Here is an 18,520-nt window from a genome sequence, read left to right on the forward strand (position 1 = left end):
GATCACAAAATGGCTTAGGCAAGAAATGGCTTCTCTAATGCCAAGAAAGCTTTGTCTGGTTGTTTTTCTGGGGAACCCCTACTTTATCTGTTTACACTTCAGCCCCTGTGTTCTTGAGCCCACTCTGTCTGTCGTTTCTCTGCATTGCCCCAGCAGGCAGAGGCTCTCCTAGGACTGGGCTTGCACTCTCTAAAGGAATAAGATGGGTCATTCGGAGGACCTCGAGGAGACTTGGCACTGTTCACCTGCCCCCTGGCCACCCCCCCCCGCCCAATGCTTCCTCCTCTGGAGAGCCCCTTGAGATTTACAGGATGTCTCTGCAGAAGCCTAGTGACTGGCATCTGATTTCAAGTAGGAGATTATTGATCTTGGTGCAGCAAATGGCCTCAGAGTTGTTCTCTTGGCAGATATTCAGTTATGCAGTATCAGAAGCAGTGGTACTTGGCTAAATATTTTTTATTGTTAAAATATGCATTATAGGCACATTTCACTTCTTTTATGCATGCACGTGTATATTCAACAAATATGTATATTGAGCCCCTGCTTTGTGCAAGACACTCTGCTAGGTCCTGGAGATGCGGCGGTGAAAAAGACTGGCAAAAATCCCTGTCCTCCCCTGCTTCTGAAACATAAGAGAATCCTCATTTTCCACCTCTTTTTGTTCTACATACTGTGGGGTTTTGGCTCTCCAGCTCTGACTTGAGAACCTTCAGAGCTTTTTCACGGTTTAGAATTTTGGCCTCGAAGCCTTGCCTACTCAGTTTTGTCCTCTCCTACTGTCTCTTTCCACTTTTGTTATCCAGAGTCCTCACTCCTGAAGTCACAAAGCAGATTCTTGAATACTTTCTTCCCTAAGTTCCGATGCAGTTCAGTTGCTCAGTCATGTCCTGCTCTTTGCGACCCTGTGAACCACAGCATGCCAGGCCTCCCTGTCCATCACCAACTCCCAGAGTCCACCCAAACCCATGTCCATTGAGTCGGTGATGCCATCCAACCATCACATCCTCTGTCGTCCCCTTCTCCTCCTGCCCTCAATCTTTCCCAACATCAGGGTCTTTTCAAATGAGTCAGCTCTTTGCGTCAAGTGGCCAAAGTATTGTAGTTTCAGTTTCAACATCAGTCCTTCCAAGGAACACCCAGTACTGATCTCCTTTAGGATGGACTGGTTGGATTTCCTTGCAGTCCAAGGGACTCTCAAGAGTCTTCTCCAACACCACAGTTCAAAAGCATCAGTTCTTCGGTGCTCAGCTTTCTTTATAGTCCAGCTCTCATGTCCATACGTGACCACTGGAAAAACCATAACCTTGACCAGATGGACCTTTGTTGGCAAAGTAATGTCTCTGCTTTTTAATATGCTATCTAGGTTGGTATAATTTTCCTTCCAAGGAGTAAGCATCTTTTAATTTCATGGCTGCAGTCACCATCTGCAGTGATTTTGGGGCCCAGAAAATAAAGTCAGCCACTGTTTCCACTGTTTCCCCATCTATTTGCCATGAAGTGATGGGACCATGATCTTAGTTTTCTGAATGTTGAGCTTTAAGCCAACTTTTCCCACTCTCTTTCACTTTCATCAAGAGACTCTTTAGTTCTTCTTTGCTTTCTGCCATAAGGGTGGTGTCATCTGCATATCTGAGGCTATTGATATTTCTCCCCTCAATCTTGATTCCAGCTTGTGCTTCCTCCAGCCCAGTGTTTCTCATGATGTACTCTGCATATAAGTTAAATAAGCATGGTGACATTATACAGCCTTTTGTACTCCTTTTCCTATTTGGAACCAGTGTGTTGTTCCATGTCCAGTTCTAACTGTTTCTTCCTGACCTGCATACAGATTTCTCAAGAGGCGGATCAGGTGACTAATGAAATCTTATTTTCTCATTGACTTTTCCTGTAGATTCACTTTTTCTTTCCCTTATCCTGTTTCCTATTGTGCTGTACTGCAAAATTTAGTCTTTTAAAAAAAAATTTTTTTTTTTTCCCATGTTCATTTTAGACCTTTGTGTTGTGTGTTAGTTGCTGCTCAGGCTTTTCTCTAGTTGCAGCAAGTAGGGACTTGTTTCGTTGCGGCGCACAGGCGTCTCACCGCAGTGGCTTCTCTTGTTGCAGAGCCTGGGCTCTCAGGCGCAAGGTCTCGGTAGTTGCCACTCCAGGGCTCTGGGTCACAGGCCCAGCAGTTGTGCAGGGGCTTAGCTGCTCCTTGGCTTTGGGATCTTCCTGGATCAGGGATCAAACCCAAGTCTCTTGCATTGGCAGGAGATTTCTTTACCACTGAGCCACCAGGGAAGCCCTTTCATCTTTTACTGTATATGGTCTTATTCTCTAACTGTTTTTGTTTTAAGAATAGTGAATAGCACCAGACCAGCTGGTTTGAGTCCCCGCACAATCACAAGCTTAGTTTTACCTCTCTGTGCCTCAGTTTTTTCCATTTATGACATGAGGATATTGTTAGTACTTCCCTCACAGGGTTGTAAGAATAGATGAGTAAGGCATGGGCAGTAGGGCCTGACACAAAAGTTCTCAATAAATACTGGTGCTTAAGATGAGTAATTCTTTAAGGAAAGATGCCGCACCCATGTGCTACTTTGGTATATACACAACCCAAAGCTATTAAGCACATGTATGTACCCCCAAGCTTATTAAATTTGATTAAACTGGATAATTAGGAGGCGTTTTTAATGTACAAAACACTTCACCGTATGATTCTTTAGATAGGCACTCTCTTGAAGCATTACAGATAATTAAACTTGAGTGGTATTGGAGAAGACTCTTGAGAGACCCGTAGACTACAAGGAGATCAGACCAGTCAATCCTAAAAGAAATCAGTTCTGAATATTCATTGGAAGGACTGATGTTGAAGCCGAAACTAATACTTTGGCCACCTGATGTGAAGAACTGACACATTGGAAAAGACCCTAATGCTGGGAAAGATTGAAGTCAGGAGGAAAAGGGGATGACAGAGGATGAGATGGTTGGATAGCATCACCGACTTGATGGACATTAGTTTGAGCCAGCTCTGGAAGTTGGTGATGGACAGGGAAGCCTGGCGTGCTGCAGTCCATGGGGTTGCAAAGAGTCAGACACGACTGAGCAACTAAACTGCAGTAAACTGGAAATATTAATATTTCTTGTGAAATAGCATGCCTGTATTCCTTACGCAGATTTTATTAAATCTGAGTCACCAGTTTTTTAGATTAAAAGAAATCAGAGATCACCTGTTTCATTCCCTGGTTTTCAAACCAGATTCTACTCTACCAAGGGTTGTGTCTGATCAGCCAGGGGATAATATACTGGATGGGAAAACATGACATATCCAATTTATGTGCATATTTGAGAGAAAATACTTTTATAAAGCCTGGCACATACTTATTAGTGCTCATAAAGTTTTGACTAAAATAGCTATGAAAACAAACGAAAACTGACTGTTAGGAAGAGGTGTAAATTCACATAATGTTAAAGGTAAGAGTTAAAATTCCTGCTGGAAGCTATTTTAAACTAAATCCTCAGACTTCATAAGGATGTATTCTATATTCATCCTCTTCTGGCATCCGAACTGTTTGAGAATCCTTGCTCATTCAATCTGCTTATTTTCTACTCTCAAACCTAAGCTCAGAGATAGGATTTCTGATTCCTAAATTTGGTGTCCCAGCCAGGGCTCCCAGGTAGTGGTGTGTTTTGCTGGGGAAGTTCTGATTCAGGTGGACTAAACTGTTTTGTAGGGTAATTTTGAATGATTCTTAATACAGTCTGATCTGAATTAAGACCTTTACTAATCAACGAGTTCTGCAGAGCTCCGTTTACTTACTACATATTTTTAAGTTTGGAAAATATTTTAGAGTGTAGATCAAGTTGTTTTTCATGTAAGTGAAAACAGAATGGAGTGGGAAAGTGAAATGAGATACAATTCTGTTACTTCATTTTTTATTTAAGAGTTACCATAAACTAAGCCCTTAGTTTATGCAGAGCCCCATGCATTGTGTTGGGTACATTACCTTACAACCATTTGTAGATTATTCTCATTTATAGAAAGGGAGACCGAAGCTCAAAAAGGGATAATAATTTTCCTAAGATTATATGACTAGAAAGTGTTAAGGAAGCTATCTGAATCCAGGTCTTTCTCATTTGAAGTAAAGGCTCTTAAACTCTCTGCCACATAGATTACTCTCAATTTTATATGAAGTATTGAATTGGAAAGAAGATAAGTGAATTTAACTCAGTGGCATTCATTGGATGTGGTGCAAATCCTGATCTGAATTTTGAAAGTCTGTGCAGGTGGTCAGCATAATGATTGGGGTAACACTGCTGCCATTTACTAGACAGGGGCCAGGGATGTTAGCCGTCCTGCAATGTACGATATCTGGCTCTGCTTTGCATAAAGGAGTGGCTGCATGAATTTAATATGCACTGAATTTTCCAGGAATACAATAAAAAGGCAAGATTGAACTTTAAAAATAAAATTTGTACTTTACCAAAGAGTGTTTACGAATTTAGAGAACCATGTCACCAGTGGCATTACTACCCTGTCTTAACAGGTATACACCTGTATCTCTTTGCCTTTGTAGCTGTTGCAGGCATGTAATTCTATGTATAGGTATAAGTGAAGGCTAGTATTAAAACATTTAAATGCTTGGAGAATAGCTTGGTTGTGGCTGCACTGAGCTTCCCAGCCTCCTAGTGTCTCCATCCTGCAGGACCCTTCCCTCCCTACAGTCAGCAAGGAAAGAGTTAATGACTGTTGTGTGGGGGCTTCTAGGATCCCACTTCAGAGGCAGATTGGGCCCATGCCTCTGTTGGCGCCTGGATCTGTGATTATCCCCCTGGCTTAAACATATCTCTATTTCATAACGTCATGTAGTTATGTGAAATACTTACATACAGAAAATAGATATTATTTTAATTACTTTTGGGCTTCCCTTGTGGTTTAGCTGGCAAAAAATCCGCCTGCAATGCGGGAGACCTGGGTTCGATCCCTGGGTTGGGAAGATCCCGTGGAGAAGGATAAGGCTACCCACTCCAGTATTCTTGCCTAGAGAATTCAATGAACTATATGGTCCATGGGGTCACAAAGAGTCGGACACGACTGAGAGACTTTCACTTCACTAATTACTTTTAGTTCTCCCTTACATCACAATGGAGGCTTTCCTGGTGGCTCAGATGATAAAGCGTCTGCCTGCAATGCGGGAGACCCAGCTTTGATTCCTGGGTTGGGAAGATCTCCTGGAGAAGGAAATGGCAACCCACTCCAGTATTCTTGTCTAGAGAATCCCACAGAGGGAGGAGCCTGGTAGGCTACAGTCCATGGGGTCGCAAAGAGTTGGACATGACTGAGCAACTTCACTTTCACTTTCTACATCACAATGAGGACACATATTATAGGGCTTGTTTCGATAAAAGTTATATGTCTAGTAGGTTATATAATTAATGAATTTCATTTAAAAATAGAAGACAAGTGTTTCAAGCTCTTCAGTAAAAGAGAGGGGGCGTTGAGTTTGAGAGCTGAGAACCGCTGTGGAATCAAGCTCCACTAGGTTTTTGTCCCTTTGTCCTTTAAATTGAAATCTTTTGCTGTCCTAAAATAAAGGTACAGCTGGCCTCATCTCAGTAGTAGAAATGAAAATGTTAGTAATTTATGTTCTGTTTTTGGTGAGGGTATCATCTTGGAAGAGTGTATTTCGTTTTTCATTGATTCACGTGGCTCTTGTTTCACTTAATTTTGATAAGCTGTTTTAGCTAATTAAATTTTTTACAAGGTCATAGGGATCTTATCTTCATTCTTCATCCTGCCAACAAACTTTATGCAATGTCAACCCTGGTATATGATTCAATTATTTGACAGTACAACACAGTTATTTTTTTCTGTTGAATGAAGAGTTTTTGGTGTTAATACTAGTCCCTTGGGTTATAAATCCCTGCTGTCGATCAGTATCAGTAACTTTTTTTTAGGTTTTTTTTTTTTTTTTTTTTTTTTTTAATGTGGACCATTTTTAAAGTCTTTATTGAATTTGTTACACTGTTGCTTCTGTTTTTATGTTTTGGTCTTTTGGCCATGTGGTATCTTAGCTCCCCGACCAGGATCGAACCTGTGCCTCTTCCGCTGGAAGGCCAAGTCTTAACTACTGGGTCACCAGGGAAGTCCCCTATGATAACATTTTGGTGTCATTAACCCATCTGTAATAAATGGAGATGTATTATATTGAAGATTCAAATTCTAAGTCACATGAACATTTATTCATTAAATTTATTTTTACTTTTGAAATTTATTTCAAAATTTATTACTTTCTTTCCAGAAATGTCTAATGCAAAAGAAAGAAAACATGCAAAGAAAATGAGAAACCAGCCCACCAATGTGACTTTATCCTCTGGCTTTGTGGCTGACAGTGGTGTAAAGCACCATAATGGAGGTGGAAAACCTTTCCAGTCTCAAAAAGGTAAGATACACATGGTACTCTCTACAGACACTTCCCTGTGGATCAGATTGCTTTTGTCAGTTCCTTTGGTAATCATAATCTAAGTGATGGAGGAGCTAGATTAAAAATAGATACAATTGACCCTTAATATTTGCAAGCTTTGTATTTGCAAATTCTCCTAGGTGCTAAATTTGTAACCCCAAAGTTAATCCTTATGGCACTTTGGAGGTCATGCCAAGAGTGGGAAAATTTTTGATTCACCTGATGCGGGTATTTCTAGTGGAGTTCCCAGTGCCGTCCTGTTTGACCTTCTTACCAGAGGAAGGAGACTGATGGGGCAGGGCTGTGTAGCAGGGCTGTGTAATGTAAGAAACTCCAGCTCTCATGGGGGTTTGAATGCCGATGGTGCGGCCGCCCCAGGCAGGTCACTTAACACTTCTGAACCTCATTTTCTCTTTGGAAAAGAAAGGAAAGACTGAGTTGTTCTCACGATTTAAGACCGTAATCTCTGAGAGATATGGTAACACACATGCACGCATGTTCACGTACATGTTTTCTCTAGGAGCAAGGGCTCAGTGTTCACTGGTTCACTGTTGGCTGTGACTTTCTAGAACATAGCAGCTGGGAATAATGAACTGGCTGTATGTATTTTAGAGCTGATGCATTTTATCTGTACTGGTATGTTTCTTAAAAGAAATACAGTGCCTTTATCATGTCTGCATTTAGCTTTTGTACTGACTTTAGAGATCTTACAAGGTGATGTAAAGGGGATAGCTGTTTATTAGTCAACAACAGGAAATAGAAACTAGATTGAGATGCAACACTGATGCCCAACAGGCCAGGTGAGAAGCCTTAACACATATCTCATTTATATCTCACAATGACAGACTTTGCAACATGTTTCATGATTATAGGGGCTTAATAATTGTCACCACAATGGAAATAAGCAAGAATGTAGTGAAATTCTCCACTGATCTTTCTGTGTTCACAGAGAGGGATTTGATGATATCTTGAAGTCAGAATGGTTTGAATGCCCAGGCATATGTATAGAAATTGCCTTTATTTCTTTCTCAGCATAGCAGCTATCTGTTGGAGTGTACCAGAGAATTAAGATGAAAGACTAAATATGCACAGTCAGGTGAACTGTAGTATTTAAGGGAACTTGGGTGTAAAATTCACATTGTACTACTTATGTGGAGAAAATTCCCTATCTGTTGTATCCAAGGTTCTTCCATGTATCACAGGGACATAGTTAGCTAGCATGCCGCCTCCTAGCTGTGTGACCTTGGGCAAGTCAATTCACCTCCCTACCTGGGATCCCTCCTCTTGTGGGGGAGGACAGGAATAGCCACCTTACGGGGGGGGTTACAGGACTAAAATCCCGATCAGTGTTGTCACCCAACACTCTCATGCTTATCTCTGATAGAAGTGACCTGTTTCTTCTTGTCTTCTTTTTGAAAACGTACTAGAGTCTCATCCTGGAACCTCCCGACAGCGGCAGAGCAGAACGACCCACCGTCCGCTGGCTGAGTCTGATGGGAAAGAGCAGCCTTCCTCGAGGGTAACCTTTAGAAAAAAGGGAGGATGGAAAGCGGGTCCCGAGGGCACTTCTCAGGAGATTCCCAAGTATATAACTGGTAGGTGTCTGTACGGAGGCCAAGCGTGGCTGGACTGTGGGCTCTGTTTCTCCCGCAGCCAGATTTCTAGTGCTCTCTGGTGGCTCAGTTGGTAAAGAATCCACCTGCAATGCAGGAGACCCCTGGGTTCGATTCCTGGGTCGGGAAGATCTGCTGGACAAGGGATAGGCTACCCACTCCAGTTTTCTTGGGCTTCCCTGGTGGCTCAGCTGGTAAAGAATCTGCCACAATGCGAGAGACCTGGGTTGGGAAGATCCCCTGGAGGAGAGACAGGGTACCCACTCCAGTATTCTGGCCTGGAGAATTCCACGGACCGTGTAGTCCATGGGGTCTCCGAGTCGGACACGACTGAGCGACTTTCACTTCAGGTGTGTCTCACCTGCAGCCTGGACTCACTGCCTGGGCCTGCTTGCTCTCCCCCCTCTCTCTCACCATCTTCTTAGAGGTCCTGATTTGTCTTTTTTGTCTTAAAGTTGTCTTTGGCACCACCCCATCCTTGTTAAAAAATATAAAATGCCATCCATACTCTTCAGCACGCATCTCCAAAGATAAAACCAAGTTTAGCGCAGTCTGAGGGCAGCCAAGGCCTGTAAGGTCCTGTCTCCAGGCCCTTTGTTGCCTCGTTTCCTGAGGCCCCTCGTTCACCCTCAGCCCCACTACCTCATAACTCTGTATTCTTACGGTCTTTGTGCCTTCTTGGAGGAATTCACATAAGTGTCTCCAGCACTTTGTTTATTCTTTAGGGAAAAAAAAGAGTCTATTTTTCAATAAAGAAAACTAAAAATAATTATGGTTATATATTTGTAAAAAAAAGCAGAAACTATTAAGGAAGAAAACCCTTGGAATCAAAACTTAGATTTTGTTTTTTCTTTGTTTTCTTGTGAGATTATTACACTTAAGAATGGTTGTGATTATATTGCATGTAGCCCTCTGTTTTAAAAAAGAAAACCTTTTAAGCTTATTTTTTTAAACTTTTTTTTTTCTGATTATGAAAGTAGAACTGAATCCTTGCAGAAAACTTGAAAAATATAAGTTGAAGGACAGTTTCACAATCATGTAACAGAAATAACTACTGTTGGTGTTAATCTATTAGGGGGTTAGCATAGTAGATGAATTGTAAGCTCATGTACTTAAAATCTATTTTCTTTCTGAAATCTGCCAAGAAAAATATTGATTCAAGATGAGTTTTTAATGGCATTGCTATTTCCTTTGACAGCTTCTACTTTTGCTCAAGCCCGAGCTGCTGAAATCAGTGCCATGTTGAAAGCAGTGACCCAGAAGTCTTCTAATTCGCTGGTTTTCCAGACTCTGCCACGGCACATGAGACGAAGAGCCATGAGCCACAATGTCAAACGCCTTCCTCGGCGGTTACGGGAGATTGCCCAGAAAGAGGTATGAGAGTCCTTTAGTGTTAATGTTTGGGTTAGTAGTTCTTTTTTTTTTTTTTTGGGTTAGTAGTTCTTTAAAGAAATTGAGACTTATTAGCCTAATAGAATTGGAGACGGAAATGGCAACCCACTCCACTGTTCTTGCCTGGAGAATCCCAGGAACGGGAGAGCCTGGTGGGCTGCCGTCTGTGGGGTCGAACAGAGTCGGACATGACTGAAGCGACTTAGCAGCAGCAGCCTAATAGAATTTATTAAAATGAAAACTAAGAAGCAACACACTCATTTTGCATATTTTTTGGTTTATCATTATCTTTCCCCTGTTAACCCCATACCCCCAAAATTAGCATGCTGCTGGATATTATAGCTACTTTTAAATATAGCATTTGAAACCTCTCTCTCTTTATGATGTTAAACAGTTGGTGTTCCCCAGTCAGATTTAAAATAAATTTTGACCTTCTTACCAGGTAAGTAATTTAGCTCTGCACTTTGGAGTGTGACCAGTCTAGAGCTAGAAGTTTAAAAGATTGCCTTTTGTCTTTTTTAAAATTGAAAACTTGAACTTGGATTTAATTTTTGTTCAAGTCCTGTTTTTTTTGGCTTTACCAAAATTCTTGGTTTGGTCATTCTGTGATTGTCCAAACACCCTTTGTCTTCATTAATTGATTCAAAATTTCTTTATCAAGTGCATTCTAGGTACTGGCATGACGCTGGTGGTGGGGTTAGAGTCCATTAAGATAAAATCCTTATTCTTAAGGGGCCCACAAACTTATGGAGAAGAGTTTTTCCCACAGAAGTTTAGCTTAGCTATGGAAGAGAGGAAGAGTGAAAACTAAACAGGAATTTTGTACTTTCTAGATTTAATGGGAAGTCTGTTTCCTTATGATAGCATTTAGCATTTGTCTTTCAGTACTTAAGTGATATGAGTTGTGTAGGTTTTTCCCACTTTTATATTTTTGGTCTTTAGTTTTGGGTTTAATTATGATCTTCGAGGTTAAAAAAACCATAGAAAGAAAACAACGAAGAGCTAGCATTTGATTTATTCTTTCTTGCTGTCTGATATTGATAGCCAAACATCAGTTTGACTTACTATGTTGAACATTTTGTAAATGTTCTAATCTTCCCAGGCCCCAAAGTTTGCCCAGTTTGTGAGTGATAGAACTGAGCTTCCTTCCTAGGTTTGCCTTTTCCTAAAACCTTCATTCTTTCTGCGACCTCCTCTACTTTCATTGGAAAAAATCACCAAGTTAAAAAATTAAACTAGTGGAGTCCGTAAGGTATTTCACTTCACCTAAAATCAGCTCTTTGAATTCCTAACACTTAACTTTGTTTTGAGATGGTCACAAACCGGGATCTGCCTGTCTTCTTGAAACTATAGGCAGAGAAAGTGGTTCATCAGAAAAAAGAACACTCAAAAAATAAGTGCCATAAAGCTCGACGATGTCACATAAACCGCATACTGGAATTTAACCGGAGACAGAAGAAGAACAAATGGCTGGAAACGCACATCTGGCATGCGAAGCGGTTTCACATGGTCAAGAGGTGGGGCTACTGCCTGGGGGAGAGGCCGACAGTCAAGAGCCACAGAGCCTGCTACCGGGCCATGACGAGCCGCTGCCTCCTCCAGGTACGCTCTCTGAAGCCAGCTGCCACTCGGCCCGCTCCCCTCTGTTTCTATTTAGGCTCTTCCCAACCCTTTTAGAAGAGTTCGTGGTAGGCCAAAGCCCTACCTAAGATTATATATTTTAAAAATAATTACTGGGTGAGAACCATTTTGCTAGATGCTGGAGTTGAAGCAGCCTAAAGTTTGGGGGGAGACTGACAATCAGATAATTAGCCCGATATGCATTTGTAAGGGAGAACTGTGCAATACTATGAGTATTCATAACGGGAACAGGAGTGCGTCCCCATGCAAGTGCTGTTTGAGCCGAACTCTAAGGGATAAGAAATTGCCAGAGTGGGGAAGGAGAAGGCAGCCAGATAGGGAAGGATTGAAATAAACTCAGTGTGACAAAGATGAAGAGAGTGAGAGCAGGGCCAGCATTAGGGTGAGATTAGTTCTGGAGAAATAAGGAGAAACCAGAGCCCACGGGGTCTTGGTCATGCTCCAGGTTTATTCAGCATTGATTCATTTAGCAGTCATTCGCCACCATAGATATTTGAGAAACATCTCTGCTGGGAAGTGTGTTTTAAAGCCTTTGAGAGGACAGTTGATTTTAGAGCTGATTTTAGAGCTGCATAATAGTCTTTGTCTTGGCTGTCCTAGCTCCTCCACCCCAACCGCCTGCCCCACTCCCCCCAACTCCGCATGAAATTGCTTCCTCCCTTTTTCAGTACATGTCTAGCATTCTTTTCTTTGCAGTGGGCCTTTCAATGGCAGGATGGCCTTGGCCAACTTTAGAAAGCTGTTAGTATTAGCATCCTCTGATACCTCTTGAGAGCAATATAGCAGAATAATCAATACAAGAACCTGAAAAAAAATTGTGGTAAAAAAGACATAACATCAGATTTGTCATTTTATTTTTAAGTCTGCACTTCCGTGGTACTAATAAGTCTTAGGTCTTAAGTATATTCACATTGTTGTGTGACTCATTACCATCCATCTCCGGGACTTGTTTGTCTCCTCAAGCTGAAATTCCTCATTCATTAAACACTAAGTCCACATTCCTGTCTCGCCCCGGTCTCTGTCAGCTACCATTCTACTTTTCATCTTTATGAATTTGACCCCTCTTGGTGGCTCACATAAGCAGAATCATATAATACTTGTATTTTTGAGACTGGCTTGTTTCCCTTAGCATGATGTCTTCAAGATTCATCCATGTTGTGTCATGTGTCAGAATTTCCCTCATTTTTAAGGCTGAATGATATTCTATTGTATTTTATACCACATTGTGTTTATCCATTCATCCATCAAAGTTGATCCACTCTTGGGTGGTTTCCACTTCTTGGCTGTTGTGAATAATGCTGCTGTGAACATGGGTGTATAAACATCCCTTCAGTTCTTTGCTTTCAGTTCTTTCGGGTACATACCCAGGAGTGGAACTGCTGGCTCATGAAGTTCTTGGTTTAAATTTTTGAGCATCATACTGTTTTCCATAGAGGCTGTACCATTTTACATGCCCATCAGCAGTTTCTCCACATCCTCACCAACACTTGGTGTTTTCTGTGGTGTTTTTGTTTTTTTTTTATAGTCGCCTTCCTATTGGGTATAAAGTAAATACAGGAACCTCTTTTTTTTGTTGTTTTGGTTTTTTTTGTTGTTGTTTTTGTCTTTAGTTTTTATTTTATTTTCTTTTTTTTTCTTTTTTATTTTTCAGTGGGTTTTGTCATACATTGATATGAATCAGCCATAGAGTTACACGTATTCCCCATCCCGGTCCCCCATCCCACCTCCCTCTCCACCCGATTCCTCTGGGTCTTCCCAGCCCACCAGGCCCGAGCACTTGACTCATGCATCCCACCTGGGCTGGTGGTCTGTTTCACCACAGATAATATATATGCTGTTCTTTCGAAACATCCCACCGTCACCTTCTCCCACAGAGTTCAAAAGTCTGTTCTGTACTTCTGCGTCTCTTCTTCTGCCCTGCATATAGGGCCATCGTTACCATCTTTCTAAATTCCGTATATATGTGTTAGTATACTGTAATGTTCTTTATCTTTCTGGCTTACTTCACTCTGTATAATGGGCTCCAGTTTCATCCATCTCATTAGAACTGATTCAAATGAATTCTTTTTAACAGCTGAGTAATATTCCATGGTGTATATGTACCACAGCTTCCTTATCCATTCATCTGCTGATGGGCATCTGGGTTGCTTCCATGTCCTGGCTATTATAAACAGTGCTGCGATGAACACTGGGGTGCACGTGTCTCTTTCAGATCTGGTTTCCTTGGTGTGTATGCCCAGAAGTGAGATTGCTGGGTCATATGGCAGTTCTATTTCCAGTTTTTTAAGGAATCTCCACACTGTTTTCCATAGTGGCTGTACTAGTTTGCATTCCCACCAACAGTGTAAGAGGGTTCCCTTTCCTCCACACCCTCTCCAGCATTTATGGCTTGTAGACTTTTGGATAGCAGCCATCCTGACTGGCATGTAATGGTACCTCATTGTGGTTTTGATTTGCATTTTTCTGATAATGAGTGATGTGGAGCATCTTTTCATGTGTTTGTTAGCCATCTGTATGTCTTCTTTGGAGAAATGTCTGTTTAGTTCTTTGGCCCATTTTTTGATTGGGTCATTTATTTTTCTGGAATTGAGCTTCAGGAGTTGCTTGTATATTTTTGAGATTAATCCTTTGTCTGTTTCCTCATTTGCTATTATTTTCTCCCAATCTGAGGGCTGTCTTTTCACCTTACTTATAGTTTCCTTTGTTGTGCAAAAGCTTTTAAGTTTCATTAGGTCCCATTTGTTTATTTTTGCTTTTATTTCCAATATTCTGGGAGGTGGGTCATAGAAGATCTTGCTGTGATTTATGTCGGAGAGTGTTTTGCCTATGTTCTCCTCTAGGAATTTTATAGTTTCTGGTCTTACATTTAGATCTTTAATCCATTTTGAGTTTATTTTTGTGTATGGTGTTAGAAAGTGTTCTAGTTTCATTCTTTTACAAGTGGTTGACCAGTTTTCCCAGCACCACTTGTTAAAGAGATTGTCTTTTTTCCATTGTATATCCTTGCCTCCTTTGTCAAAGATAAGGTGTCCATAGGTTCGTGGACACATAGGTTCTGGGCTTTCTATTCTGTTCCATTGATCTATATTTCTGTCTTTGTGCCAGTACCATACTGTCTTGATGACTTTGGCTTTGTAGTAGAGTCTGAAGTCAGGCAGGTTGATTCCTCCAGTTCCATTCTTCTTTCTCAAGATTACTTTGGCTATTCGAGGTTTTTTGTATTTCCATACAAATTGTGAAATTATTTGTTCTAGTTCTGTGAAAAATACCGTTGGTAACTTGATAGGGATTGCATTGAATCTATAGATTGCTTTGGGTAGAATAGCCATTTTGACAATATTGATTCTTCCAATCCATGAACACGGTATGTTTCTCCATCTGTTTGTGTCCTCTTTGATTTCTTTCATCAGTGTTTTATAGTTTTCTATGTATAGGTCTTTTGTTTCTTTAGGTAGATATACTCCTAAGTATTTTATTCTTTTTGTTGCAATGGTGAATGGTATTGTTTCCTTAATTTCTCTTTTTGTTTTTTCATTGTTAGTATATAGGAATGCAAGGGATTTCTGTGTGTTAATTTTATATCCTGCAACTTTACTATATTCATTGATTAGCTCTAGTAATTTTCTGGAATAGTCTTTAGGGTTTTCTATGTAGAGGATCATGTCATCTGCAAACAGCGAGAGTTTCACTTCTTCTTTTCCTATCTGGATTCCTTTTATTTCTTTTCTGCTCTGATTGCTGTGGCCAAAAATTCCAACACCATGTTGAATAGCAGTGGTGAGAGTGGGCATCCTTGTCTTGTTCCTGATTTCAGAGGAAATGCTTTCAATTTTTCACCATTGAGGGTGATGCTTGCTGTGGGTTTGTCATATATAGCTTTTATTATGTTGAGGTATGTTCCTTCTATTCCTGCTTTCTGGAGAGTTTTAATCATAAATGAGTGTTGAATTTTGTCAAAGGTTCTCTGCATCTACTGAGATAATCATATGGTTTTTATCTTCCAATTTGTTAATGTGGTGTATTACTTTGATTGATTTGCGGATATTAAAGAATCCTTGCATTCCTGGGATAAAGCCCACTTGGTCATGGTGTATGATTTTTTTAATATGTTGTTGGATTCTGTTTGCTAGAATTTTGTTAAGGATTTTTGCATCTATGTTCATCAGTGATATTGGCCTGTAGTTTTCTTTTTTTGTGGCATCTTTGTCTGGTGTTGGAATTAGGGTGATGGTGGCCTCATAGAATGAGTTTGGAAGTTTACCTTCATCTGCAATTTTCTGGAAGAGTTTGAGTAAGATAGGTGTTAGCTCTTCTCTAAATTTTTGGTAGAATTCAGCTGTGAAGCCATCTGGTCCTGGGCTTTTGTTTGCTGGAAGATTTTTGATTACAGTTTCGATTTCCTTGCTTGTGATGGTTCTGTTAAGATCTTCTATTTCTTCCTGGTTCAGTTTTGGAAAGTTATACTTTTCTAAGAATTTGTCCATTTCATCCAAGTTGTCCATTTTATTGGCATAGAGCTGCTGGTAGTAGTCTCTTATGATCCTTTGGATTTCAGTGTTGTCTGTTGTGATCTCTCCATTTTCATTTCTTATTTTGTTAATTTGGTTCTTCTCTCTTTGTTTCTTAATGAGTCTTGCTAATGGTTTGTCAATTTTGTTTATTTTTTCAAAAAACCAGCTTTTAGCTTTGTTGATTTTTGCTATGGTCTCTTTAGTTTCTTTTGCATTTATTTCTGCCCTAATTTTTAAGATTTCTTTCCTTCTGCTAACCCTGGGGTTCTTCATTTCTTCCTTCTCTAATTGCTTTAGTTGTAGAGTTAGGTTATTTATTTGGCTTTGTTCTTGTTTCTTGATGTAAGCCTGTAATGCTATGAACCTTCCCCTTAGCACTGCTTTTACAGTGTCCCATAGGTTTGGGGTTGTTGTGTTTTCATTTTCATTCGTTTCTATACATATTTTGATTTCTTTTTTGATTTCTTCTATGATTTGTTGGTTATTCAGAAGCGTGTTATTTAGCCTCCATATGTTGGAATTTTTAACAATTTTTTTCCTGTAATTGAGATCTAATCTTACTGCACTGTGGTCAGAAAAGATGACTGGAATGATTTCAATTTTTTTGAATTTTCCAAGACCAGATTTATGGCCCAGGATGTGATCTATTCTGGAGAAGGTTCCGTGTGCACTTGAGAAAAAGGTGAAGTTGATTGTTTTGGGGTGAAATGTCCTATAGATATCAATTAGGTCTAGCTGGTCCATTGTATCATTTAAGGTTTGTGTTTCCTTATTGATTTTCTGTTTAGTTGATCTATCCATAGTTGTGAGTGGGGTATTAAAGTCTCCCACTATTATTGTATTACTATTTATTTCCTCTTTCATCCCTTCAGTTCTTTGCTTTCAGTTCTTTCGGGTACATACCCAGGAGTGGAACTGCTGGCTCATGAAGTTCTTGGTTTAAATTTTTGAGGAACCATCATACTGTTTTCCATAGAGGCTGTACCATTTTACATGCCCATCAGCAGTTTCTCCACATCCTCCCCAACACTTGGTGTTTTCTGTGGTGTTTTTTTTTTTTTTTATAATCGCCTTCCTATTGGGTATAAAGTAAATACAGGAACCTCTTAAGAGCCTTTGATCTGAAGACTCAGCAGCAGAAGTCATGGATTAGAGTCAAATTCTTCATTTTACATTGCGGGACCGGGATGCAGAGTGATCGATCAAGTGACTTGCCCAGGGCCACACAGCTACCTAGCTATTGGAAGCTGACTCCCCTGGCCCATGCTTTCTCCCCTACCATTGCTCAGGTTTTAAGGCAGACATAGTTACGTCTCATTTGGGGCAGAATTTTTGCTGAGGTTATCCCATACTTTCTTTTCATCAGCCTTAAGTAATAAAAATGATAGCTAGTAATAAATATTTTTGAATACTTAATGTCTGTTTTAGTACTTTACATATGTTTACTCACTTAATCCTTACAACAACAGTATTGGGTAAGTGTTTACTATTATTTCCATTTTACAAATGAGGAAGCTGAAGTACAGAGAAGTTGGGCAGTTTACCCACAACTGTACAACTAACGAGTGGTGAAGCTGGGATTTGAGCCCAGGTAGTCTGGCTCCAGAGTTCCATGCCCTTAACCATCATTCTCTGTCGTCAGCCAGTTGAACACACTCTAGTGGGGTTCATCTGCCACTGACAGCTGGGAGCGGATCACTGTTGCTGAAGATTTCTATCACCACAGATGAACATGTGTTTGTCGGAGCCTTTGCTGTACTTTGCATTGTAGTTTCTATGTGTACTGGATTTGCTTACAGGAGCTGTGGCAGAGGGGTTAGCTCGGGGGTCAGTGAGCCTGACTCGAATGCCAGCCTCTCCACTTTCTGATGACATGACTGCTCAAGTAGCAGTCTGTCTCAATGTCTGCACCTGGCAAATAAATTAATGCTGGCATCTGATCAGCAGGTGTTGGGAAGATTAAATGACAGTCCAGTACAGGGTTAACCCTGCTCTGACACTCAGTAACCTTTCAGTAACTATTAACCATTATTATCTCTTTAACATAATTAATTTTATTAGCTCAGTCTGAGCTCTCTTCATCCTATTTAAATTGATAAGACTTTATTCTCATTACTCACATTTTTCCTTGTACATTACTTAGTCAAAGTTGGATATCGTGGTTAATACTGAGCAGGGGATGGGAATTCCTAGGTGGTCCAGTGGCTAAGACTCCATGCTCCCAATGCAAGGGGCCTGGTTTTGATCCCTGGTAAGGAAACTAGATCCTTCATGTCAACAGCTAAGATCTACAGCAGCCAAATAAATAATATTAAACAAAAGAGAGAGACTGAGCAGGGGAGAAATGTGGGATAAATTGCCTCACGTGTCTTTAGGCTCAGCGTTGAATAATCCTAAAGTCCTAAATTAGCTAACCAAAGTGAGCATCTTAACATAATTTTGCTGAATTTATTACAGTCTCGCTTATTCTACTTTGATTTTTCACTTTAGGTGATTTTGGGGCGGGATAATCCTTAAAGGCAGTAGTTTTTACAAATCACTTGGAACTTATCTGTGAATATAGGAAAAAACACATACTTCCTTTCTGAAAAGTAGGACACTGCCACTTACATTTTTAAATGGAAACTCAAGTATTTAATAGTATCTCCCTCTTTTTATAGGATTTATCCTACTACTGTTGTTTGGAGTTGAAGGGCAAAGAGGAAGAAATACTAAAAGCACTTTCTTCAATGTGTAGCACAGACACAGGTAAACTTGTTTCAAAGCTGAGTCCTGTTTAAGTCTGTATATTTATTCATTTCATGAACAAGTGTCTGCTTAAATATTTTGGAATTTAAACAGGCTTTACAGAGATAGTTCTTCCTGACAAGAATGTTCATGTAAGGAAAGCTTGGGGTAGCTTTTAAATCATTTCTAACAT

The 18,520-nt window shown here is 40.3% G+C and overlaps 1 protein-coding gene across 1 annotated transcript in view; it reads left to right on the forward strand.

Annotated features, from left to right (window-relative positions):
- POP1 (POP1 homolog, ribonuclease P/MRP subunit) overlaps nucleotides 1-18,520 on the forward strand; it is a 38,314-nt gene that overhangs the window by 1,220 nt on the left and 18,574 nt on the right. Inside the window, exons 2-6 of the mRNA XM_065902783.1 lie at nucleotides 6,282-6,422; nucleotides 7,871-8,038; nucleotides 9,255-9,430; nucleotides 10,802-11,050; nucleotides 18,261-18,348. Of these exons, the coding sequence (XP_065758855.1) occupies nucleotides 6,284-6,422; nucleotides 7,871-8,038; nucleotides 9,255-9,430; nucleotides 10,802-11,050; nucleotides 18,261-18,348 (820 nt within the window). The 5' untranslated portion in view covers nucleotides 6,282-6,283. The remainder of the gene's footprint in view (nucleotides 1-6,281; nucleotides 6,423-7,870; nucleotides 8,039-9,254; nucleotides 9,431-10,801; nucleotides 11,051-18,260; nucleotides 18,349-18,520) is intronic.

The sequence above is a fragment of the Muntiacus reevesi genome, chromosome 12, assembly GCF_963930625.1.
Source record: "Muntiacus reevesi chromosome 12, mMunRee1.1, whole genome shotgun sequence".
NCBI lineage: Eukaryota > Metazoa > Chordata > Mammalia > Artiodactyla > Cervidae > Muntiacus > Muntiacus reevesi.